General features: G+C 41.2%; 1 protein-coding gene across 2 annotated transcripts; it reads left to right on the forward strand.

Annotated features, from left to right (window-relative positions):
* Positions 1 to 1,129: 1,129 nt before the first annotated feature.
* Positions 1,130 to 24,982, forward strand: LOC127539924 (zinc finger protein 260-like). Of its 2 annotated transcripts, none has more exons than XM_051964369.1 (5): positions 1,130 to 1,982; positions 3,402 to 3,451; positions 7,590 to 7,716; positions 9,365 to 9,460; positions 23,810 to 24,982. In XM_051964369.1, the coding sequence occupies exons 2-5, from the start codon at positions 3,422 to 3,424 to the stop codon at positions 23,860 to 23,862; spliced, it is 306 nt and encodes a 101-aa protein (XP_051820329.1). In that variant the 5' UTR covers positions 1,130 to 1,982; positions 3,402 to 3,421; the 3' UTR covers positions 23,863 to 24,982. The 2 variants fall into 2 exon arrangements, with proteins under 2 accessions (XP_051820329.1, XP_051820328.1); XM_051964368.1 differs by lacking the exon at positions 23,810 to 24,982 and adding an exon at positions 13,580 to 16,010.
* Positions 24,983 to 26,127: the final 1,145 nt, after the last annotated feature.

Genomic DNA, 26,127 nt, shown 5'->3' on the forward strand with positions numbered 1-26,127 from the left:
TTGTGCAACAGGATAAATGTGGGAATATGCATAGAAGAATGCATATGTTTAACATATATCGGATTACTTATTTCCAGAGAAGGAGGTAGGGGAAAGGAAGTAAGAAAAATAAAAAAGACTCAAAGATTTTCAAGGGTGAATGTTGAAAATTATTTTTGCTTTTATTTTGAAAATTAAAGGCTATTATTTTTTTTAAAATGTACAATAGAATATTGTGGCATATCCTAATTTGGTTTAAACAAAAACTGAGTGTGAACTTATTATCAACTCATAAGTGTGAACATAATTGAGTGAACCTCAAAATGGAACAGCTCTGGATCCTCACCTCTTTCCCTAAAGAGAACTAAATTACAAGCTTCTCTTCCTCTTTATCCTTAAATGATTTCTCTGCCAAGGGATTCCAGACTCCAGAGAAGATATGATCTCTTATTTTGGGATGAATGCTGGACCAAAAAGGGCTTAGCAGCTGCTCTCCAGATGAGGAAGGGGAAATCAGGTGTAAGAGAGTTTTGGTTACAGGAGTTATCAAGAAGTAAGTGCTACACTTAGGGAAGAACTGCCTAGAAATTCTTTTTCAAATATATCTTTATATTGGTATCCTAGGTTGGTCAATGAATCTAAATTTTTTTCAACTGTAAAATGAGAAGATTGCACTCTATGGCCTGGTAGGTTCCCTCCAGTGATCACCTAGAATCCTATAAGATGGGCGAAGCACCAGGAGCAAAAAGAGGTTTGAGGGACATCCCCTGCTCTCATGGAGGTCACAGACTGGTGGGGCAAATAATACATCAACAATGAGATAGAAACCCACCAGGAGCTCCACTGTGGACTGCATAAAGCAGTGGTCCTCAAAGTGTAGTCTAAAGAATTGTTGGGGTCTCTGAAACCCTTTCAGAGGGTCTACAAATTCAAAATTATTTTTTTATTTCTAATATAGTAAATAGCTATAAATATAACCCATGTGAACAAAAACTCTTTGAACAGATCCTCGACAGTTTTTTTTTTTTTTTTAAACAACATGAAGATACTGAGAACAAAAGTTTGATAAAGGAACTAAATGGAGTAATTTACTAACTCACTAATTAGTGAGGATGATAATGGTTTAAGGAGAATGAAATTTGGGGGAGTCAAAGATCCCAATGACAAAGGGAGAATTCAATCCAGCCTAGATTTACAGTTACTAATGCTGTACAGCACCCCGATTTTCCCAAGAGCCATTTGCTTCCCGTTGTTCAGAGTATGGGATCCCTTACTGTGGGTTAGTCTGGTAAGGCAGTTTCAGCACGGCGGTATTTCTGTTCAGAAAGAGGGGGGCGGGGTGAGTGTGGGAGGAGGAGCTCTCAGAGGGGACCGGTCAGAGGACTTGGGAGTTCTGGGAGTTCTGGGAGGGCAGAAGATCTTTTTTGCAATAGCGGGAAGGACTTAGGAAAGAGGATCAGGGAGTCCTGAAGTCCAGGTCCTGTGTGTGACTGGTGGAAAGGGCTCAACCATCCTGGGAGATGGCTGGGGCGGGGCCTCTAAGGGATCAGGAAGACCCTCCCAGACTGGGCTGTCCAGAAGCAGGAAGTCTGAGCTGGGATAACTCTGTCTTCCCTCCCCTTTTGCCTTCCGTGCTGCAGGAACTGCTCTACCTTCCCTGGGAGCTTTGATCTCTCCCGGTTTTTCTTCTGAGCTCGGGTCTCTCCCTGTTTTTCCCTGGGAGCTTCTCCGGTCTTTCCCCGTTTTTCCCTGGGAGCCCCTTCCGGTCTCTTCCTGTTTTTCCCTGTGTGGTCGGGTCATTCCCTTCACCAATCCCCCCTCTCCCCTCCCCCCGCTCAGATCTTTCCCCTTTTCCCCGGGAGCTCCGTTCTCTCCCCTTTAACCCCTGGAGTTCAGATCTCTCCTCTTTTACCCCGGGAGATCAGATCTCTCCCCCATTTTTTTCCCTTGGAGCTGGGATCATTCGGCATTCCTGCACCCAAGCCTGTGCTTGCAGCTCCCAGGTAGGTCTGAGCCAGCATCCCCCATATTTCCTGACTTCCAATGGCTGCCCTTGCCTTTGGGTCTCCTCTTCTGACCTTGGGATATATGAGCTGTACCAGGAGCACACTTCTACCAAGGCTGCCTCTTGAATGAGTCTCCTTGCCCCCACCCCTTTTCCAAACTCCCAATCACTTCTCAAACTTAACCAGATTTCCCATTGGGTCACACTTTCAAAGACTTAAGACTTTGTCCATAATTTCAGCCTTCTGATCAGGATCCAGTTATCCTGTCTCCCCATCCCATCTCTTGGTTAGAGATTCTGTTCTCCTGCCTTCAGACTCCAAGCCTAAACTCTACCAGAAGTCCCAGCCTTCCTTCCTAGCTCCTAGGTACACCTCAGGGCACAGTCTTCCTACTTTCCTAGGCTCAGCTGTCCACCACTTCTCACCTCACTGGCCCTGACATCCATGAACTCCATTGGTCTGTCTTGCCTCCGAGACCTGATCCCCAGACCTCCTGCTTCCCTGGTCTCTCTTCTCTCTGAGCCTTCATTTTAATAAATGCCAGACTGGATTTTGTCTCCTAGGTTCTGGCTTGCCTTGCTCATTCCCTGGGGGTTCCATTTCAGAGCCCTCCACATCCTCACTTCCCCAGGGTCTCTCTCCTACCAAAAGCAGCCAGTCTGTTATCCAGAATGATAATGTGTGTGTTACTTGGGTGGAGAAGAGGCAGGGAGGCAGAGGACCACTTGTGGGTGGGGGGAGGGGAGCTCTGACTTAGGAACCAATGGAGGCTGACTGGTCTCTCATCCGGGATCTCAAAGCCCTTTGTACCTCTGAGGTCTCAGTAGAAGGATGAAGAGAGGAGGAGTTCCGTAGGGTGCAGTCTCTCTCCTGAGGACAGGACCAGGATCTTTGTAACTCCTGGAGGACCTCACACTCCACCAGGAATCCCTGTAAGCTTACCTTCTACTGAGAAAAAGTGGGGGAAGTCCTCTTCTCTGGGATGCTTCCCCCTCTCCAGTGTCTTTTGGTGACCAGGGCCTGACACAAGCAAGGATTGGGTCAAAGGCAGACAGCAAAAGTGGAATGAAATTAGAAGGGTTTAACTGTTAGGACCCCAAACATCATTCTCCCAGGCCATGAAATCAAAGGTAGTCAGCCAGGGACTAGGATGAGAGGAAGCTGAGCTTTTCTATGCAAAGGGAAAGAAGGGAAGGACTCTCCCTGCATACTTAGCTTTTCTCTTAATTTTCAGAGATGCTTAGATTTAAAGCCCCCCATGGTTAGCTGTAATCTTTCTTAATAAGAGCTTTGGCTATTGTCACATTTGTGGGCCCCTCAAGCGTGGCAGCATCAGGACTCTGAGATAAAGATCAGGAACCAGAGGGAAAAACTTGACAAAATGGAATCACTTTTGTTGCTTTACTACCTCCACAGGGAGCCTGGAGGCAAAGGGAATGGGCCTTGGGAGCCTCGGACCCCCTCAGGTGAGTGAAGTCTATCCACAGACCTGACAGGGCCAGATGAATGGGTCATTTCTGTACAAAACAAGGAATCAGGGGAATCAAGTAGTAACACTGCCCTATCCAACTGATTCCTTGGACTTTTTGCATCTTGGGCACGAAGACACATGTACACACACACACACACACACACACACACACACACACCCTCCCACTTCACCATTTGTTTCTACATTCCTCCTCATTACAAGGGATATTCATCACGAATATCTATTCCTGAGGGATCAGGTCTGCTTTCTTTGGGCCTGCCCAATACCCCTCCCCAACCAAAATCTCTCCCCCTTCCTCCTCGTTTCCTATGCCAAGTTCCCCTGAAGCTCCTAGAAACCCCTTCATGGAGTTTGTCCTGGTCAGGTTGGGAGCCGAACCTAGAAGCTTCCTCAGCTCTTGTCCTAGTCATCAGAGCAGAAACTGTCTTCCTGGGGTGTTCCTGACCTTCTGTCTCAGGTCCCCGAAGCCTTCCCAGGTCTTCCCAAATCTCTCCCCTTGACCATTCCTTGGATCCAGCCAATAAGCACTAAGAGGCCCTGGGTCCAAGCTCAGCAGTTCTAGGACACAGAGCTCTGGGCCTTCCTGCTGCTCTGGGACTTCTAAGACCTGCCCTGATACAGGAACCGATCTCTCCTGTCTAAAAGAGGCTGCTGGGATTCTCGTCCTCACCTCTGTTGTTTCTGGGCCTCAAGTTACGATACCAAATGTTTTTTTGGGGGGGGGTTTTGGGTTTTTGTTTTTTGTTTTTTGCTGGTTTAATTTAGGCTCCCCTGTGCAGAGTGCCAGGCACTATCAGAGACTGTGAGAACAACTGGGAGCAAAGGAAGGATTAAGGGTCACATTAGTGTGTCATGGCACTCCAGGTTTTTGTAGATTATGATTGCTCTAGGCTGCAGTAGATCCTGGGTTGACCTGGAAGAGTATAAATGAGAGAACTGACTTGAGTCAATGCTTAGTTTAAACGTTCAGCAAACACCAGGCACTATTATTTATTCTACAAGTAAGAGGACATTGGGGCAGCTAGATGGTGCAGTGGATAGAGCACTAGTCTTGAAGTCAGGAGGACCTGAGTTCAAATCTTGTCTCAGACACTTAATACTTCCTGGCTGTGTGACCCTGGGCAAGTCACTTAACCCCGCTTGCCTCAGCAAAAAGAAAAAAAAAAAAAAAGAGGACATGGACTTGAGTGTAGCCTAGAAAGGACATTCCATTTAGATACAAGTTCTTTAGCTTGATTAGACAAAACTCCTCTTGCTTCCATATGGGAGCTCTTGTGGTCAGCAGAATGGAAGGAGGGGGGGAGGTAATCTTGGGCAGCCTGTCATATCTTTAGGACTTTAGGTTTCCAGGCAGCCACACTAATTTGTCCAGAGGCCCTCAGAGTATTGCTGATAGGGAAGATCATGGAGCCTTTGCCCACTATATAAGTCTATTCCTGAGCAGCTTTGTTATTTTTCATTATAAATAACAAAACTGACTCAACCATGTATGGCCTGGGAAAGACAGAACTCCAGGAGATGATGGCCATTCTACCAAAGTTGATAAGCTCAATGGGTTCTACCTTTGATAGCTATCAAGGGAGTTATCAACCTAATTTCAAGACCGACTTGTGGTGTTCTTCTTTTTCTATAATATAATCAGTCTCTCTGAGAGCAGGTTTCTCGGGGAGGTTTTCTGGAGGCAGCCTTAGTATCAGTTCAGAAAAATAATCACTCCAAATTCAACCAGGTGATAAAAGTTCATCTGTTTTATTGCTTCCTCCAAAATAGCCCGGTTAGTTTTCTTGGTGGCCTATCTCTCTGCTCGGTTCCGAGAGCTCCCTCCAAATGTCTCCAAATCCAAAGGATTGTCCTTCAGCCTCCAGCCAGCACCAAGGTGGAAAATGGAATGAATCTTGACTTCACCCCCGAGAGTGGGCTTGTGGGCTTCCTCCCAGAGTGCTCCTCTCCAACTCCTGTCAATGTTCTGAACTAACTAACCTGAAGCTAAGAGCTTCTTTATATATGATCTCCCAAAGGTTGACCCCCCCTCTGAGGGAGGGATTAAGGGAGGTATGAATTCACAGAGTTACAAAGTTAACTTTGTGAATCTCCCATACTTGTGAACTCCAATGAGTATTTAAATACATTAGTGAGTTAGAGAATCTGCTAAGTACCATGCTAAATTAGGCAACTGACATCATTTTATAAGGATTCGCTCTAAGGTATGAACCAGTAAGCATTGTATCAATTCCATTGAGTTAACACTAGGATTCTAACACCGACTGAAAGAAGAAAACCAGCATTTATCATAAGGCACCTACTGAGTGCCAAGCATGACTAAAGTACCTTACTAATAACTCCTCTGATACTTACAACAAACCTTAGCAGGTAAGTATTATTTTCCATACTTTATTTTTTTAGTGGTGCTGTCAGGAAGATCTGGAGGGAGGGGGGAATATTGATTTACTTTTTAAAACATAAATTAGACTTCTCTCTTTCCTTTCTACCATGCCCTCCCAGTGAGAAAACAAGAAAAAGTAACCTCTTTCATCAAGCATCAATTTGTAGTCAAGCTAAACAAAATTTCTGATTGTTCAGATGGAAAGAATATTATACCTCAGCCTGATGTCTGAGTATCACTTCTCGATTAAGAGGTAGACAGAGTGTCATCGTGATGCCTTAGGAACTCATCAGTCATTGCATAGCACACAATTGCTATGTGTGTGTATGTATGTGTTCATATACATATGTATTACAGGTGCACACATGTATGTTTACATCATGTGCATGTGTGCACAGGCAAGTTAAATATAATAGCTCACGGTTATAGCTAAATATATTTTCAGAGGACGGCAAAATGTCCTCATGAGACCTCAGGAACTGATTGATCACTGTTCCTGATCACACCCTTATATCAACCAAGATTCACTATCTCACTTTTTCACTTGCTTCCCCTCCACTGAGAACATTAATAAAACCAAACCCATTCACTCAAAGTATAATCCATCTGAGAAAAAGAAAGATCCACTTGCCAAAGTCCTAAAACCTATTTCTCCTTCTGTACCAGGGTCTATCATCCTTAAGAGGTGGGCAGCAGCATGATTCTTCATTGTTCCTCAGCAATCCTGGTTGGTCTTTGTGCTAAGCCAAGGTCACTGCCATAGTGCATCCTTACATTTATGGCCCTTAGTTAATCCATGCCTTTCCCATCCCCCACATATAACTGTGACACACCTGAAGTACACATATGTATGTATACAGGAATTCTGATCAATCCCTCAGATTCCCTTTACCTCCTCAAAAAGAACATTACATATTTGTGTACATCTTTTGAATTTGTTTTGCTCAGGACTGATCCCTCCCTTCATCTATCTTCCCTCTGACTCCCTTCCCCTTTTTCTTCTTCTCCCCTTTTCACTGGGAAGTAAACTACATTTCTGCATTCATCTTCTTATGTCCTGGACATTCTTCCTTCCTCTGACTAGATGACTGAGGCTCAGATGTCCCCACCCCCTTGTTGTAGAGCTTTCTAGTCAAGGACCCTCCTTGCCAGAGACAGCATTTCCTGGCCCTCCTTTCTTTCCACTCTCTTCCCTTCCTTCCAGTCTCTGCTTAAGATTATCCAGACATAACAGAACTAAACCCCACTTTACTCTTCTTTGATTCCCTCTGTGAGCCTAAATAGGAATCAGCGGGAACACATGTCCTCTGACTATGGTTGTACATAACTAGTTCTTCCTTTTATTTTGAGTCCTCTCAAAGAGGTCATAGATAAAAGAAAGAGATAAAATAGGTACAGGGTGTGTGGGAAATAGAAAGTAAAGTTAGGAGAGTAATAGGGCTACCAAGGAAAAGAGTGTGGAAGAATTCATTAAGGGAATGTGCTCTGTGGTCCTAGGATGCTGTTCCTTATGCGTTCCATAACAAGTCACTTCTCTGCTTTATTTCAACAGATCCTAAATTCAACCAGTCTCTTAATGACCACAGGAATTGAGTCTGACTCTCAGAAAGCCTATGACCTTTGGGCAAATCCTTGCTCTGTGTTTGTTTCCTCTCATAAATTGGAGGGGGTTGGACTCTACTTCTGAAGGGTTTTTCAGCCCTACATCTTCTGACTTTTGATGCTGCAGGAGGTTGTGACATTCAAGGATGTGGCTGTGGACTTCACCCAAGAGGAGTGGGGGCTCTTGGACCCCTCTCAGAAGGAGCTGTACAAGGAGGTCATGGTGGAGAATGCCCGGAACCTGCTCTCCCTAGGTAAGGGCACTTCCCCTGATAATTGCAAGTCTACAATCAAAGGGAATACCCTCATTGCCCAGTGTGAAGGCTTTGGAGGGGGAGAAGAGAAGGGAAAGGGCTGGTCTTATATTGTGTGACAGGACCTGGGAATGTTCTTTGTTGTTCCCGAAGCTCTCTCTTACCCATTCCCAGATCAAAGATTAAATCAGGGGAAGCATCTCAAACATGGAACTAATCTTAGGGGTTAGTCTCTACCTTGACACGAATTTTGTCCTACAAAAGCTCTGAAAACTGCTCGGGCAGCTTTTCTTTTTCCTTTTACTAGTTTCTTTTTCAGATGGGTCTAGTATTTGGAATATTCTTTTTAACAAGCATCAGTTTGTAGACAAAGCATCTGGCTGTCCCTCGTATGGAAAGTTTCTCTTTACGCTGCCTTTGGATTGCCCTCATATTCCAGCACAAGGGGTGGGAAAGGAATGGAAGGGATTAAGCATTTATTTCTACCTTCTGTTTGCCAGATGCTCTGTCATATGTTTCTTTACAATACAGTAACAATACTGTTTAAGCACAACTTCCAGCAAATGTTATTTTGACTATTCTAAGTAACAAAATTCCTGATAAAGGACAAATCATGAAAGATGCTATTTGTGTCCAGGAAAAAAAACAAAAATTGATATATCAAAATATGGATAGGATAATTATATATATATATGTGTGTGTTTGTGTGTGTATTATTTGTGTGTGTGTATTTCTATGTAATAGTAGCCATCTTTAGGGTGGGGGCAAGTAAAGTGAAGGGAAAAAAATTACATAATTTTCTTGCCTCCTTGAAAGGAATAGCAAGTTGTTGCAGTTAGGTGGCACAGTGGATAGAGCACAAGCCCTGAAGTCAGGAGGATCTGAGTTCAAATTTGGCCTCAGACACTTAATGCTTTTTAGCTGTGTGAGCCTGGGCAAGTCACTTAACCCCAATTGCCTCTGCAAAAAAAAAAAAAAAAAAAGGATAGCAAGTTGTGTATTGCAGATTTACATTTTCATGTGCAATCATCTTTTTAAATGTACTATGATACTGAAATATTTGTATATAAGTTAAAAGTACAACAAAATATTACATTACTTTAACTTCATCTTAACTTTCCATGATAGGTGATATTTTTATCCCCATTTGAGAATTGAGAAAATTGAAACAAAAAGTTTAATTGATTTACCCAGAGGTACACAGTTAGTAACTGTCCAAGGCTTAATTCACACTCAGTTTAACCTGACTCTATGTCCAGAATTCTCCACTGCACGACCAGCTCCCGTTAACTTCTGGATAATAGAACCTATGGAATGAGTCTGTCCTTCTGTAAAAAAGTTGTGTTAAGTCCAAGGTCCCTTTTGATCAGACCCAAGAGTTCCCCAGCCCAATAACTCTTTTTACCCAAAACTTCTGCCAGAAAGGAAGTGTTATAGGACAGGAAGTGAGAAGAAGGGCCTTTGGCTCTCTCTCAGAAGTTGAACAAATAGTGGGCATCCTATCTTAAGTTACTTACTTTACAAGCCCCAGTGGGTGAGTATAGACTGAGATGTCTGAACATAAGTAGCTCTATATTCTTATGTTATTCCTAACAAGAACTAAGTGACCAACTTCTCTCCATCTTCTCTTACTGATTTCCATGCCCAGGGCTTCCAGTTCCCAAAGAAGAGGTGATCTCTTATTTTGGGCAAAAGGAAGCACTCCAGATGCTGGACCAAGAAGGCCTGAGGAGATGCTCTCCAGGTGAGTGAGTGAATGCAGGTATAGGAGAGCTATGATTACAAGAGGCTTCTGGGAGTTACCCTGCAGAAAATGCTCAGTTTTGGGGAGAAAGGCTAGACTTGGATTTCTTTGTTGCATATTTCTTGGTAGTAGTGTCCAGGACTAATCAATGAATCTCGGTTTCCCCTCCACAAAATGAGTGGGCCACACTCCATATCTCTGTAGTGTGGAGGGCCATAATTTGGAAAAAAAAAAAAAAGGTTAACTCAGTGGAATTGATGAGATGATGGTTCTCTAGTATACATATAGACTTAGTATTTAGCATGGTGATGTAATAGTTCTGCAAATTGACACCTACTCAGTATGTTGGAATGATGTCATTATAATAGAATATTTAAGCTTAGGCTGAGACAAAAGGACAGGAAAGACTCAAAGACAGAGATCCACGTGGAGTGAAGGCTACACTCCTTCACTAAGATCAACGACTCAGGCTGGTCCTGAGGCCTTCCAGAAGGCTAGCCCAGACATGACATTTTGGCACCCAACATTTTCTTATTTTCTATTTAAGTTTAATATAAATTTTGAGAAAAGAAAAACAAAACACAACATTGCCATGCACAAGGAAGAACATGAGAGGATTCAAACTATAAAGCATTAAATTTCTATTTCAAGAAAGCATGCTCAATTGATAAATGACGGACAAAAGCAGCCTACACCCAAAGAAAGAACACTGGGAAACGAATGTGAACTATCTGCATTTTTGTTTTTCTTCCCGGGTTATTTATACCTTCTGAATCCAATTCTCCCTATGCAACAAAAGAACTGTTCGGTTCTGCAAACATATATTGTATCTGGGATATACTGCAACATATCCAACATATAAAGGACTGCTTGCCATCTAGGGGAGGGGGTGGAGGGAGGGAGGGGAAAAAAAATTTGAACAGAAATGAGTGCAAAGGATAATGTTGTAAAAAAAAAAAAAAAATTACCCTGGCATGGATTCTGTCAATATAAAGTAATTATTTAAAAAAAATTAAAAAAAAAAAAAAAAGAAAGCATGCATTGTATTCAGAGCTGTCCATCTTTTCTTTGCTTCCTTATAGGTTTTCTTTTGTTCTCTGCCATACACTTTTTACATTACTTTTTCCCTTTTCCACCTTCCTCCAAGAAGGTTACAATTTAACATGGATATATCATGTGTATCTATATCTATATCTATCAGTCTTTAACGTCCGGGCTAGCTCTCTGGTGGGCTTCAGGATTAGCCCAAGTCCTTGCTCTTTAGGTGGAGAATTGAAGGAGGCAAGAGAACCACCACGAGGATCTCTATCTTCGAGTCTTTCCAATCCTTCTGTCTCAGCCTAAGCTTAAATATTACATTAAATATTAAATATTATATCATTCCATCACACTGACTAGGTATCAACTTGTAGAACTAATTACATCATCATGCTAAGTACTAAATATATGTGTACTAGAGAACCATCATCTTATCAATTCCACTGAGTTACCTTATTTCAAGTATATTTCTTACACTGTAAGTCCCTTCTAGTACTCATCTGTGATCCTATAAGGGGCAGTGGGACTTGGGGTTTGGATTTGGGATTTGGGGCAGTGGAACTCTCCTGAAAGTGCCAAAAGGGATTAGGTTTGGGACTTGAGCCATTTCTTAGAACTTCTTCTAGTTAGTAAACAATTAAGGGCCTGTTATAGGACAGCCCTAGGCTAAATGCCTGGAACACAAAGAGGTCTCATGGAGGTCATAGAGTGGCTGGACAGAAAAAAAACCAGCGACTGTGGAGAAATCCACTGTGCACCAGAGAGACTGAATAATTTAGTGCCTCAGTGCATTATTAATTGGTGAGGATCATAATGGTTTAAGAAGGAGAGCAGAACTGGGGAAGAAATAGTCAAAGACAAATAAAATAGCTTGCATTTATACAGCCCTTTGTGCCATGTTCTGCATTCTTATTTTATCCTCATGAGAATCCGAAGACTTAAATGCTATTATTATGCCCATTTTACAGATGAAGAAATTGAATCCAACAGAGGTCCTATAACCAGATTAGCAAGGTTCTGAAGTGGGAATAAAACTGCATTCTTCCTGTTTTAAGGCCTTATCCACATTCTATCCCCTGTAACTGTATTCTGATTTTGAAATAGATATGATGAATATAGTTATACATCTATGAGACAGAAAACAGAAGAATTGAATAAGCTCCTGGGGAGATGTGGAAATTCATTTTTTAAACTCTAGCCAGTCAAAAGCAATTGCTGATTACTGTTAAAAAAGATTTATATTTCTATTGACTCAAGTACTAATGTCCTAAATGACAAATGTACTTAAGGGTCAGTTACATATATTACTTTATGTTGTTTTTTAATAATATTTATATAATCACAACCTTTGAAAGGACAACTGAAACCCTACTAAATGAGCAACCCATGTAGCCAACCAATTCCTTTGTGAATCTGCCAGATAGGAAAAGAGTAACATAATCAGAAGATACTTTCTAATTAGAAAATAGGCTTACACATTTCAATGAGTGGCACATTGGTCTGTTTTGGTAGAACATGTGTGGCCTTCCATGATGATTTCATGATGGCTTCTCCAGTTCCTGCCTCCTGACCATGGTTTTCAAGTAGCCTACCGGCACTGCTACAAGAATGCAGGCCCAGGTTACATCTTGCGATTAGATTATTGGGTGAGATGCTTTGCAAGGTAAGCCAGGAGGGAGAGAACTACTCTGCTCTGGGAAGAGACAACCTCTGAGGGTCTTTCCAGGCCTGTGGCCATTTATACATGAGTGTCCAACCTTCTTGGAATGCTGGGAACAATCTGATGTTAAGTTGAGAAGAATATGTTGCACTTAGAAACAGCCAGAGTTTGATGGACTCACTGCACAGTCCTCCAGAGCAGTCTGTTGGTGATCATGATAGACTGAAATCATGGCAGCTACTTTTATAATCAAATCAGGCATTTATTCACCACTTTAAGTCCCACTAAGACATTTTTAGGTCAGATCCCTTGGATCATTATCTCAATCCTTCAAGGGATTTGCAAGCTTCTAAAAGGAAAAGGATTGCAATAGTACAGCCTGCACTACCCTTCTATATCTCAGGATGATGAACTCAGTTTTATGTGGATAATTTCAAAAATTGTGTATCTTAGGATATAAAGGGGGCACATAATGATAAATTTAAAAAAAAAAAAATAAGTAATAGCTATCTCAAAAAAGTTAATGTGTCAGAACGAAATCACTTATACCTCAAATAAATACAAAAGAAGACTGTGTTAATCTTCTGAATATGATCTCAGATAATGTAATAGAAAAAATAAAATTGAAAGTGATCATCATGAAAATTTGTGATGGTTACACTCAGGATGGATCATGAAATAATTTGATTATTTCCTATAAATGCACCAAATGACATATCTATGAAAACAAGTGAAAGTGCAGATAATGGGGGCAACTAGGTGGCTCAGTGCATAGAACACCAGTCTTGAAGTCAGGAGGACCTGCGTTCAAATCTGACCTCAGACAATGAACACTTCCTAGCTGTGTGACTCTTGGCAAATCACTTAATCCCAATCACCTCAACAAAAAATAAGTAAAAATCATTCAATTGAAAGTGCAGATAATGAACGGGAAAGGAAAAAATTGAGAGTGGAGATAATTTGTCATATACTGTAGGCAGAGCATGTCCCTTCACAAGGTGGAAATTCTAGTCTCAGCTGCTGGGATTTTGGCCAAGTCACTCAGCCATTCTGAGCTGATGACCTGAGTTGTTCACCTAAGGAGAATGAAGGTACTTTCTGTATTGTTACAGGTTTATTGTGAAGTTCCAATGTAATTGTGCATGAAGCTCCTTAAAAATTAAATTATGTTTGGGAAGTAAACTAATGGGATTTAAAATGATTGGTTCTGCCCATTTAAGATTTTTCTTTTTGCCTAGGAAAAGAGAAAATAACTGAGTTTCATTTCTGCTGATAGAGGGAAGGAGGGAAGGAAATATATATATGTGTGTGTGTGTGTGTGTGTGTGTGTGTGTGTGTGTATGTTCCTGCATCATGTCTATATTTGTTTTATTGTTTGTTGTTTTCTTTTCTTTCCCACCCCCCCACAAAAAAAAATTAAGGAAAAGAAGAGATCAGACTTGAAATAAAGGAAACTTCTGCAAAGCTAAGCACTTCTGTAGTACGAATTCACAAGCAAAGATTCACGAGTGATAGTCCCTATGACTTTACTTGGAGAGAAATCTGTGCAACACATGAGAGAATCCAACTTCGAGAGAGACATTATGAATGTAATCAATGTGGAAAAAGTTTTATAAAAAAAGAAAATCTTATTGTACATCAGAGAATCCACACTGGAGAGAAGCTTTATGAATGTCACCAATGTGGCAAGGATTTTAGTCAAAGAAAAGATTTTACTAGACATCAGAAAATTCACACCGGAGAGAAACCTTATGAACGTAACCGTTGCAAAAAGGTATTTAGTCAAAAGAAAGCTCTTACTAAACATCAGAAATTCCACATTGGAGAGAAATCTTATGAATGTAGTCAGTGTGAGAAGGGTTTTATATATAAGGGAGTTTTTATCTTACATCAGAAAATCCATACTGGAGAGAAACCTTATGAATGTAAACAATGTGGAAAGGCTTTTAGAAAAAAGGAACGACTTACATATCATCAGAGAATCCACACTGGAGAGAAACCTTATGAATGTAAACAATGTGGAAAAGCTTTCAGGGAAAAGGGAACTCTTAGTACACATCAGAGAATCCACACTGGAGAGAAACCTTATAAATGTAACCAGTGTGGATTGACTTTTAGACATAAGCAAAGTCTTACTACACATCAGAGAATCCACACTGGAGAGAAGCCTTATGAATGTAACCAGTGTGGAAAGGCTTTTAAAAATAGAGAAACTTTTAGTACACATCAGAGAATCCACACTGGAGAGAAGCCTTATGAATGTAACCAGTGTGGAAAGGCTTTTAAAAATAGAGGAACTCTTAGTACACATCAGAAAATCCACACAGAAGAGAAACCTTATGAATGTAACCAGTGTGGAAAAACTTTAAGGTATAAAAAGTCTCTTATTGAGCATCAAAGAATTCACACTGGAGAGAAACCTTATGAATGTAAGAGATGTGGAAAGGAATTTAGTCAAAGGAAAGCTCTCACTAGACATCAGAGAATCCACACTGGAGAGAAACCTTATGAATGTAAACAATGTGGAAAGACTTTTAGACATAAGGAACGTCTTACTACACATCAGAGAATCCACACTGGAGAAAAGCCTTATGAATGTAACCAATGTGGAAAGGCTTTTACACAAAGGGGTGGTCTTACTGTACATCAAAGAACCCACACTGGAGAGAAACCTTATGAATGTAACCAATGTGGGAAGACTTTTAGATATAAGAAAACTCTTATTGAGCATCAGAGAATTCACACAGGAGAGAAACCTTATGAATGTAATCAGTGTGGGAAGGCTTATACAAATAAAAGAATTCTTACTAGACACCAGAGAATCCACAATGGAGAGAAACCTTATGAATGTAACCAATGTGGAAAGGGTTTTAGAGAAAAAGGATCTCTTGTTATGCATCAGAGAATCCACACTGGAGTGAAACCTTATGAATGTAACCAATGTGGAAAGGCTTTTAGACAAAAGGGAGCTCTTGTTGGACATCAGAGAATCCATACTGGAGAGAAACCTTATGACTGTAACCAATGTGGAAAGGCTTTTAGAGAAAAGGGAGATCTTATTGTACATCAGAGAATCCACACTGGAGAGAAACCTTATGAATGTAACCAGTGTGGAAAGGCTTTTAGAGAAAAGGGAACCCTTATTGGACATCAGAGAATCCACACTGGAGAGAAACCTTATGAATGTAACCAGTGTGGAAAGGCTTTTAGAGAAAAGGGAACCCTTATTGGACATCAGAGAATCCACACTAGAGGGAAACCTTATGAATGTAACCAATGAGGAAAGACTTTTACAAAAAGGGATGTTCTTACTCCACATCGGAAAATCTTTACTGGAAAGAAACTTTTTGAATGTAACCAGTGTGGAAAGACTTGTAGATAGAAAGGAACTCATTGGACATCCAAGAATTCACTAAGCAATGTGGAAAGTGTTTTTAAAAAGGAAGTTTTTGAGAGGATGCCCATCAATTGAAGAATGGTTGAATAAGTTGTGGTATATGAACATTATGGAATATTATTGTTCTATAAAGAATGATCAGGATCATTTCATAGAGACTTGGAGAAACTTATATGAACTGACGCTAAGTGAAATGTGATCATTTGCCATCTAGGGGATTGGGTGGAGGGAAGGGAGGGGAAAAATTTGGGGTTTCACAAGGATGACTATTGAAAATTATCCATGTATACATTTTGAAAATAAAAAGCTTTAATTAAAAAAAAAGGGGGGGGTGTTTTTACTCTGTATCAGAAAATCTACACTGGAGAAAAGCCTTATGAATGTAATAAAGGTAAAAAAAAAAATTTAACATAAGAGTTCTTTGTATACACCAGAGAATTCACACTGGAAAGAAACCTTACAAGTGTAATTACTGGGGAAATACTTTTTGAAAAGGGAAATCACTTAGTTTCCATCAGAGAATCCACACTGCAGAGAAACATTATGAATGAAATCATTTTGGCAAGTGTATTATAAAAATCTGATTACTTATTGCCAGATCTGCAAAAAGAAAAAGGCAAAAGCATTCAAATAAAGAGGAAAATTAATTAGGTAGAGGACATTGGTAGAAGATGTGATGTTGATGCCATTTATACTTAGCTTTCTTTAGCCAAAACCCTAAGGGTGAAGGAGGGGGGTTGAGGGGGAGAAAAGAAGGCTTCACCAATAGTTTTTTTTTTTTAATAGCTTTTTATTTATGAGTTATATATATGGGTAATTTTACAGCATTGATAATTGCCAAACCTTTTGTTCCAATTTTTCCTCTCCCCTAGATGGCAGGATGACCAGTAGATGTTAAATATATTAAAGTATAAATTAGATACACAATAAGTATACATGACCAAACTGTTATTTTACTGTACAAAAAGAATTGGATTCTGAAATATTGTACAGTTAACCTGTGAAGGAAATCTAAAATGCAAGCAGGCAAAAATATAGGGATTGGAAATTCAATGTAATGGTTCTTAGTCATCTCCCAGAGTTTTTTCGCTGGGCGTAGCTGGTTCAGTTCATTACTGCTCCATTGGAACTGATTTGGTTCATCTCATTGCTGAAGATGGGCAGGTATATCAGAATTGATCATCTTATAGTATTGTTGTTGAAGTATATAATAATCTCCTGGCCCTGCTCGTTTCACTCAGGATCAGTTCATGTAAGTCTCTCCAGGCCTTTCCGAAATCCTCCTGTTGGTCATTTCTTACCGAACAATAATATTCCATAATATTCATATACCACAATTTATTCAGCCATTCTCCAATTGATGGGCATCCACTCAGTTTCCAGTTTCTGGCCACTACAGACAGGGCTGCCACAAACATTCTCGCACATACAGATCTCTTTCCTTTCTTTATGATCTCTTTGGGATATAAGCCCAGTAGTAATACTGCTGGATCAAAGGGTATGCACAGTTTGATAACTTTTTGAGCATAGTTCCAAATTGCTCTCCAGAATGGCTGGGTGTATTCACTATTCCACCAACAATGTATTAGTGTCCCTGTTTTCCCACATCTTCTCCAACATTCCGCATTATCTTTCCCTGTCACTCTAGCCAGTCTGACAGGTGTGTAGTGGTATCTCAGAGTTGTCTTAATTTGCATTTCTCTGATTAATAATGACTTGGAGCATCTTTTCAAATGGCTAGAAATTAGTTTCTTTCAATTTCTTCGTCTGAGAATTGTCTGTTCATATCCTTTGACCGTTTATCAATTGGAGAATGGTTTGATTTCTTATAAATTAGTCAATTCTCTATATATTTTGGAAATGAGTCCTTATATCAGAACCTTTTACTGTAAAAATATTTTCCCAGTTTATTGCTTCCTTCTAATCTTGTCTGCATTAGTTTTGTTTGTACAAAAACTTTTCAGTTTGATATAATCAAAATTTTCTATTTTGTGATCAATAATGATCTCTAGTTCTTCTTTGGTCATAAATTCCTTCTTTTCCACAGGTCTGAGAGGTAAACTATTCTGTGTTCTTCTAATTTGTTTATAATCTCATTCTTTATATTTAGGTCATGAACCCATTTTGACCTTTTCTTGGTGTACAGTGTTAAGTGTGGGTCGATTCCTAGTTTCTGCCATATTAGTTTTCAATTTTCCCAGCAATTTTTGTCAAACAGAAAGTTCTTATCCCAAAAGCTGGGGTCTTTGGATTTGTCAAACACTAGATTGCTATAGTTATTGACTGTTTTGTCCTTTGAATCTAACCTATTCCATTGATCAACTAATCTATTCCTTAGCCAATATCAAATGGTTTTGGTAACTGCTGCTCTATAATATAATTTTACATCTGGTATAGCTAAGTCATCTTCATTTGATTTTTTTTGTTTCATTAATTCTCTTGAAATTCTTGACCTTTTGTTTTTCCATATGAATTTTGTTGTTATTTTTTCTAGGTCATTAAAATAGTTTTCTGGGAGTCTGATTGGTATAGTGCTAAACAAATAGGTTAGTTTAGGTAGTAATGTCATCTTTATTATATTTGTTCGCCCTATCCAAGAGCATTTAATATTTTTCCAATTGGTTAGATCAGACTTAATTTGTGTGAAAAGTGTTTTGTAGTTTTGCTTACCAGTAGCTTTTAAAGCATATTGGATCCACCTGCATGAAAGACAATATGGTGGAGTGGAAAGGTCACTAGATTTGGAGTCGGGTTAGGGTTAGGGAGGACAATTCTGATTCTTTGTGGTCTTGAAAAAGTAATTTAAATTAACTGGGTCTCAGTGTACTTAGATTAAGCATAGAGTCTCTCCCAGTTGTAAATCCTTTAAAGGTCCTGTGCCTCTGAGAAGCCAAAGAGGGACATGAAGATAAATCCCAATCTTCAATACTACTTCTTGCTGGGTCCTCAGCTTCAGATTCAGCCTAATAATTGAGACAACTTCACCAAGCATTCTGGCCTTGATTGGCAATTTGGAAAGGCAGCAAGATTGGGAAATTCTAAATCTAGATCTTTGTTGATTTAGGAAACTTCCATGTCATTCCTAAATGAACAGCTCTTTATGTGCAACTATTGAAGTAGATTCCTTGCCCTATTTATTCAGGAAGAAAATTTTTTATTGAGCTGCTTTTAGAAATGAAAGATTTCAACTCTGAGGTTACAGTTTACATCTATTAACTTGGCAATGATGACCCCAAAAGTTAGACATAGTGTTTGGTGGGGACGCTATAAAATTAGAGGCATAGTAATATAATGTATCTAGGTATGAATTGGTCCAACTGTTTAGAAATGTCATTTGGCATTATGATTTACTGAACAGTGATTAAATAGCTATACTTTGTGACACAGATCCCACCAGGAGGCATAAAATCTTAAGAACCAGAGGGAGAAAAAGGTAGATTCGAAAGAGAAAATAAATGTTTTTCAGTTGGAGAATGTTTAGAAAAAAATACGTTCATAAAATACATTGATAAGCAAACATCTGATTCCCTTGACAAATGGTGAGATGCTGCTAAAGGTGATGCCAACCTTGACTATAAATTAGGTTGTAAAATATTTTAACTTCATAATCTATTTGGACTAACAAAGGAAAAACTCTGCAACCCCAGGATCACCATCTTCAAACATGTAAAGTCCTCTCAAGTCTTTAAGTTATTGAGGGGTTTATACATTAGGCAGAAATGGGAGTCACTACCAGTTGTCCTGGCCTATGTATTGCCCACTGGTCTCAAATGACTGAAGGCCAGAGAGGCTGATGACTACATAGTTTTATCTCTCTTCAGTCCAACTCACTAGCAAGTCATTCATCACATCCTCATCCTTGTCCCAACCAACCAAGGCTTCAGTCCTTTTCAAGAACAAAGGACCATTATCAACAACAATCTTCAGGTAAAGAAGGTCATGAATTAAAAAGTTCAGTGTTCCCCTCTCAGTTAAATGCAAAAGTCTGATTTTTCCATCAATCACTTTTAATTAAAGAAAAACTCTGAGCTAAGTGCAGTGCTTTCACTCAAATTCAAAAAGGAATTGTTCTCTCACCTTCACCTGTAAATCATTTCAAGTCAAGGAAATATGTTATCTTCTATATGTTTCACTATTATGATTCAATTCTAGAACATCTGTTATCCAAAATAGTGCTGTTCCTGGAAATATAATATCATGTTTTGTTTGGGAATGCAATCAGCGGTTTTTCTGCTAACAGATTTTGAGTTGTGGGGAGATGGCAGAAGTTTTCCTCCTTCACTTGTTTGATGAGGAGGCCTAATTTTACTTCAAATGCTTTGACATGTGATTGCATATCACAGATGAGCTTCCCTTTCCTTGAAGTTGCATATTGAAATTGTTGAGTAGCTCTGTTACATCTGTCAAAAAGGGAAGATGCCATTTCCATTCTGCATCATTGAGCTCTGGTGCTTCTTTGTTTTTTGAAAGCAGAAAAGTTGTAATCAGTGTAAATAAGTCATAGAAATGTTTCAAAACTCTCCCTTGACTCAGCCAATGGACTTCTGTGTGATATAGAACATCTTCATACTTAACATTTAGCTCAGACAGAAACTCCTGAAATTGTGATTTAGTGCTCTAATGAAGTTAACACAAGATACCACACTTTTCATAACTCCCACTTCAGTGATTTACTACACAGCGCTTGTTGGTGGATGAGGCAGTGTATGGCTATTGGATGAGAATGGTTATGTTTGTCCATCTCTTGGTTAATGTGAGCAATTACTCCTTTCTTAGACCCCACCAAACTAGGAGCACCATCAGTTGTCACGCTGGCTAGTTTAGTCTAGTCCAGCTCCAAACCATTCATAGTTTGGCAAAGTTTTTGCCATAACCCAGTGAGTCGCATAATTCTCCTGTAATTATTCCTTTGATGTTTTGCAGTGCAGCAAGCTCTTCTATGATTTCAAAATAATCATTCGTCCCATAAATAAAAATTAGAAGTTGTGCAGAATCACGAACATCATTGCTTTCATTGAGTGCCAAGGAAAAATATGAAATTTTTTTTCTGTAGTTTTGCAAATGCTGTTGTAGATTGTCTCCCATTTCTTCAATCCTCTGTGTAATTGTAGATCCCAAAAGACTCACTGTATTAAATAAATCGGCCTTCTCTGGACACATCTCTTTGGCAACAGAAAGAAGGCATTCTTTAACAAATTCTCCCTCCACAAATGGTCTGCCAGTGCGTGCTATTAGCTTGGCAACTTGAAAACTTGCTCGCAGTGATGAAATATTTAGCTGCTTCTGCTTCACAAAAGTATTTTGCTGATTTGTCAATGTATTTTTCCATTTTAATATTTTATCTTTTCTCACTTCTCCAACCAATCATATTTATCTTTATGTTGAGTTTCATAGTGTTGACACAAATTATATTCTTTGCACACAGACATTATATTCTGGCGTATCAGACATACAGCTCTTTCCTTGTACTGCATGAAAAAGTAATCCTAAGTCCACTGTTCTTTGAATATGCTATACTCTGAGTCAATTTTTCTTTTTCTTGACATCATTATTTTAGGGATTCCAAATTGCTATTAGTAAAATACATATACATACATACATACATACATATATATACATATATATATATATAAAACACTACAAAAACAATATACCAGCAATAACTTTGCCCACACGAGACATACAGACTGCGATGCCCAGCTTCCTCCAAGCTGCCTCTGCACTGTGATGCCTCCGTTTCCTGCACTCTCTCCCGCTCTTCGTGCTCCCACTTCCAACCTTCACTGCTACAGTGAATTCCCCCTGCAGCGGCCGTGACATGCTCAGCATGCACTGTACATCTCCCGCGCCTGTCTGTTGTGGTGGCTGTTGTTACTGTACAAGGCCACAGGCCATCAGTTCTCAATCTTCTGCATCTCTCTCCCTTCCCCACACCACACACCCCAGCCTGGGAATTCACCTCAGTATTGCCTCACACTCTATCTCTGCCACCTCAGCCCAGTGTTGGAAATGTGCGTTGCTAATGTGAGTTTAGGTTGAATGTCACTTCCGGTCTGATTTTGCCATAATCCAGGGAGTTGCATAAACGTCCTCAGCAGGCCGCATCTGGCCCCGGGCCGTAGTTTGAGGACCCCTGACCTATGGTTTCAAGCCCCGGCAGTGTGCAGAACTCCAGGCTTTTGCCAAAGAGTGTCCCAGCCTCAGGGAGGATCCCAGGCTTTGCTGCACAGTTCCAACTCATCCAGGATTCACACAGATCTGGGCATCCATATCTGTGTCAACACATGGCTGCCTTGGTCAGCAAAGGGAAGACAAGGGATTGGTGCCAACAGGGGGCTTGGGAAGAACCTGGGGGAGGGGCTTGAAACAGAATGGGCCTCAGAGGGTGGAGATAAACAGCATTACCCCCTCACCCAAGTTGGGGGTTAGGGTTAGGGTTGACACTGCACCCCTTGCTTTCCCATAACCCGCTGATGTGGCAAAGGTCCGGGACACCAAACAGGGCCTTGGGGAATCTGCCCGCCAGTGGGATGGCAGACTCAACCAAGCTCTTGATGTCCACTGTAGGTAGCCCCATGACTCTTGTTGGAGAGGTCTCCTTGCTCATACAGGGGCATGAGGTGCTGGGGTAGTTGGGACTGGCTCCACACTCCAAGTTTTAAACCCTTCTGCCTTCCCCTCCAGGTGTGGGCTTCAGATGCTATTGACATCGGGTCATTTATTAGTTCCCCCCTACTGTTGTACAACTGGGCTCATCTAAATCCCTGGTGGGCAATTGTTCATGATCTCCAAGCAGTTAACGCTACTGTAATACCCAGAGTCCCTATTGCCCCAACCCCCCACACTCTGCTTACCCTGTACCATCCTGGGCCACTTTAAGGAAATGTAAGTCAGGAGCAGCTGCTTTTCAGTCTCACTTGCCCCTGAAAGCCAATTCCTATTTGCTTTTACAGGGAGGGATGGTCATGCCCCGGATTTCCTTTGCAGGAATTCATGGAGTCACCATCTATTTCTCACAGATATTACAACAGGGCGTGACCTCTCACATTTTCAGGACTCAGTCCTCCTCCAGTGTGTTGATGATCTCCTTTGTTCCTGCTCCCAAGACATTTCTGTTAGGGATTCTGTGGACCTGCTGAGGGGTTTAGCAAGAGGCAAGAGGCCTCAAGTAACCTAGGAAGAAACCCCAGTTTGCCCTCCCCTCTGTAAAGGTCCAAGGACACTCTACCTCCGGCCTTTTCCCCAGACTGGTCCATCTTAAAGAGAGCACTCAGCTTTCTGTACCTCACCGAAGGGTCTGTGCCTTCCTGGGTCTAACAGGTTACTCTCCTCTCTGGATCCCGGACTTCTCAGCTTTGCCATTGCACTTTATAGACTCCTAAAGCTTGCTGTCCTCAGTGCTTGGCTTTTCCCCATAAGCTCAAACCTCCTTTGATTCTTGAAGTCTGCCTTCCAATGCTGCCCAACTTCAGGCCTCCCCAACTATTTTCTCTCATCTGTTTTATTTATGTGTGAGAAAGGAGGGAACACACTTGCTTTATTAGCACAGAAATAGGGTGAAAGCTTCTGTGCCATGGGGTACTATAATAAAGTTTTGAATGATAATGTAACCGGCCTCCAGGCTACCTCCAAGCAACTGAGGCCACAGCAGCCCTAGTCTCCACCCCTGAGAACATTATCTCAATTCTTCCTAAATGGCTCCTGTTACCTATGCTGCTGAAACCCCACACTGCTATGAATTCACCCCCCCTCAGCACTGTCCTCGAGCAGTTGAGCCACCCTGGAAGGGACCATCAGAAACACAATCAGTCCTGCCCCCTTTCTACCTGAGACTCTGAGGATGGGCTGTAGACCTTGACTGTATAAGTTATCTGGATATCTTACTTTATCCCTGGGAGGACCTGAAGGGAACCTCCTTAGGAGGAGCTGACTTCGACAGAGATCTGATGCATCTGCGCCAGAAGTGAGGAAGGAGGTTTGGTCATTGCTTAGGGCATCACCCCTGCCACAGAAGTGCCTCAAACTTCATCACTCTCGGATGGCCATTCAGCGCAACAAGCTGAACTCAGGGCAGTAGCCAGGCTCTTCAGTTAAAAAAGACAAAAGGATGAATATCTGCACCCAGAGCAGATATGTCTTTGGAGTAGCCCTGACTTTAGGGTGCTAGGGAAACATCGGGGCTTCTTCCTCAGGACAGTCCAATAAAAAACAAAAAAAAAAGGATCTCAAATATGACTCTTTATTGCTTCGCCAGGCCATGGCAGTAACGATACTTCCTGGGCACAACTGAGAAAACAACCTCCATGACCAAGCAAATGACTGCACTGACCAAACAGCTGAAACCCTGGCGGTAACTCTCCAGATGCTGGAAGGCAAACTTTCTAGAGCAGAAGTCTCCATGGAACATAAGCTTTGCCCACAAAGTACAAACTTTATCTTGTGCATCTCAGCACAAAGGCGGAAGGGAGAAGTTGCCCCAGCCCAGCAGAGAATGCTCATCACAGAGCAAGAAAAGCTTCCAAAGGAGGGGTGTAAACTTCATAGGACTACAATGGATCCAATGGACTCATAGTTCTCCCTAAGGACTTGTTTGTCCCTCCATTGTACCTGTCTTCATTCAGCCATTGAGGACCCAACAAGTTGGAGGGAGTAGCCCAAAAATATGGGTGAGGGAGGTTTCCCAGGGCTGCCATCAGCACCTATGAGATGAGTCCCAGCTGCCCCAAGCACAATGTAAACAAGCCTCTGAGGCCAGCTTGGGGCCAATTTCCTCTCCCAGATGTTCGCTTTCAAACCTGGGAGAGGGACTTCATTCAATTGCCAGCTGCCCATGGTTCCAAATATGCTCTGGGGATGGTCTGTACACTTTTCCAGTGAGTGGCAGAGTTCCCCTCATACTGCCACAACCTCTGGGCTAGCAAAAATCCTCTTATAAAATCATCCCAGACCCACATGGGACAAAATGCAGCAGCTCTTTGTGCGGTCCCAAAGAACTGGAAAATAAGTAGATATCTATCGATTGGGGAATGGCTGAACAACTTGTGGTACATGAAGGCAATGGAATATTATTGTTCTGTAAAAATGATGAATGAGCTGGTTATGGAAAAGCCTGGAGTTACATGACCTGACATTGATACAAACAAGCAGAACAGTAACAGTCAGAATGCATGATGATCAAGGCTATAAAAGCCTTGGTCCTCCTCAGAGGTTCAGGGATGCAAAGCAATCCCAACAGACTTTGCACAGAAAATGCCATCTACATCCACACAAAGAACTAAGGAGACTGAATGAAAATCAACACATGGGATGCTCTCTACATTTTTTCTTTTATTTTTTTAATCTCTTTAATGGTTTTGCATTTTTGTTGTGCGTTTTCTCTCCCAAGAACATGTATATTAAAGCCATGTATATGAAGAATAAATAAATTTGCTAGGGAAACAAATAGAAAAATCATTCCATTATGTAGGGTTCTTTAAAAAAAAAATACATAGTAATAGATGTGCCAATTTTACAAGAGCTTCATTACCTAAGGTGTTTTCATCCTGGTCAATCAGTCAGCACAAACATTGTCATCAAGGATGGGAAAAACAGTTAATGGGATACTTAAAACCTCCCTTATTAAATTCATGAAAGAGCTAGATAGGAAGAAGCTATTATGAGATAATATTAGGCAGGACCACTGTACCCATGGTGGGGAAGCATAGCAATTTAATGCTCCCTCCTATAGAACTTTATTGCATTGGCTCAGACAACATCAGAGATTTACCAACTTGTCTCTGAGTCCCATTTTTTAAGAATCTCAACTGAGGCTTAGCACCTAATGGAGTCCTGTAATTGGGTCTGCTGGAATCTCTGAAAGCCTTTCTTGGAGCCATGGTGGAAAGGTCCCTTTGAAGTCCTGCTCTCCACTCCCACTTCAGCCAGACTCAAAGATGTGTACTTGTGATTCCACCTGTCCCATCCTAAATGGGCAATACCACCTGCTAGATGACAGAACCCATAGCACACCATGGGATTTACAAGGTCAGGTCACCATGAGGTTCTGTAATCCAGGTAAGTGGTCCTGCTCCCAAACTCCTGAATCTCTCCTGATTGAGAAGCCAGCTGTACTGGTCTGCTTCATAGAGCAGTAGCTTATATAAGGGAAGCAATCAGTGCCCCCTATCATTATTTCTAACCCCATTCTCACAGTCCCAAAGTAATCCTTAGGAAAAAAACTACCCATGGGAAAAAAGCCACATTAACCTAGAACTAATGGTCTTAGTAGCTGGTTTTACAGTCCCTAGCATTGCAGATGTGTCCAGGCCATGAGTGTATTTGGAGGAAAGAGCTCAAGCATCCTAGGGGAGGGACAGGGCTGGGCTCTTGGGACCAGGAAGACCCGCCCAAACTGGGCGGAAATAGGAAGTCTGAACTGGGATCAATGTGCTTTCCAGTTCCTTTCTGCCTTCCCTGCTGTAGAAACTGCTCTGCCTGTGAGTTTTCTGTCCCTGTTTTTCCCTGTGAGTTCCTCCAGTCTCTCTTTTCCCCCTGGGAGCTCAGATCTCTCCCCTTTTCACTCTGGGAGTTCAG

The sequence above is a fragment of the Antechinus flavipes genome, chromosome 6 (assembly GCF_016432865.1).
Source record: "Antechinus flavipes isolate AdamAnt ecotype Samford, QLD, Australia chromosome 6, AdamAnt_v2, whole genome shotgun sequence".
Taxonomy (NCBI): domain Eukaryota; kingdom Metazoa; phylum Chordata; class Mammalia; order Dasyuromorphia; family Dasyuridae; genus Antechinus; species Antechinus flavipes.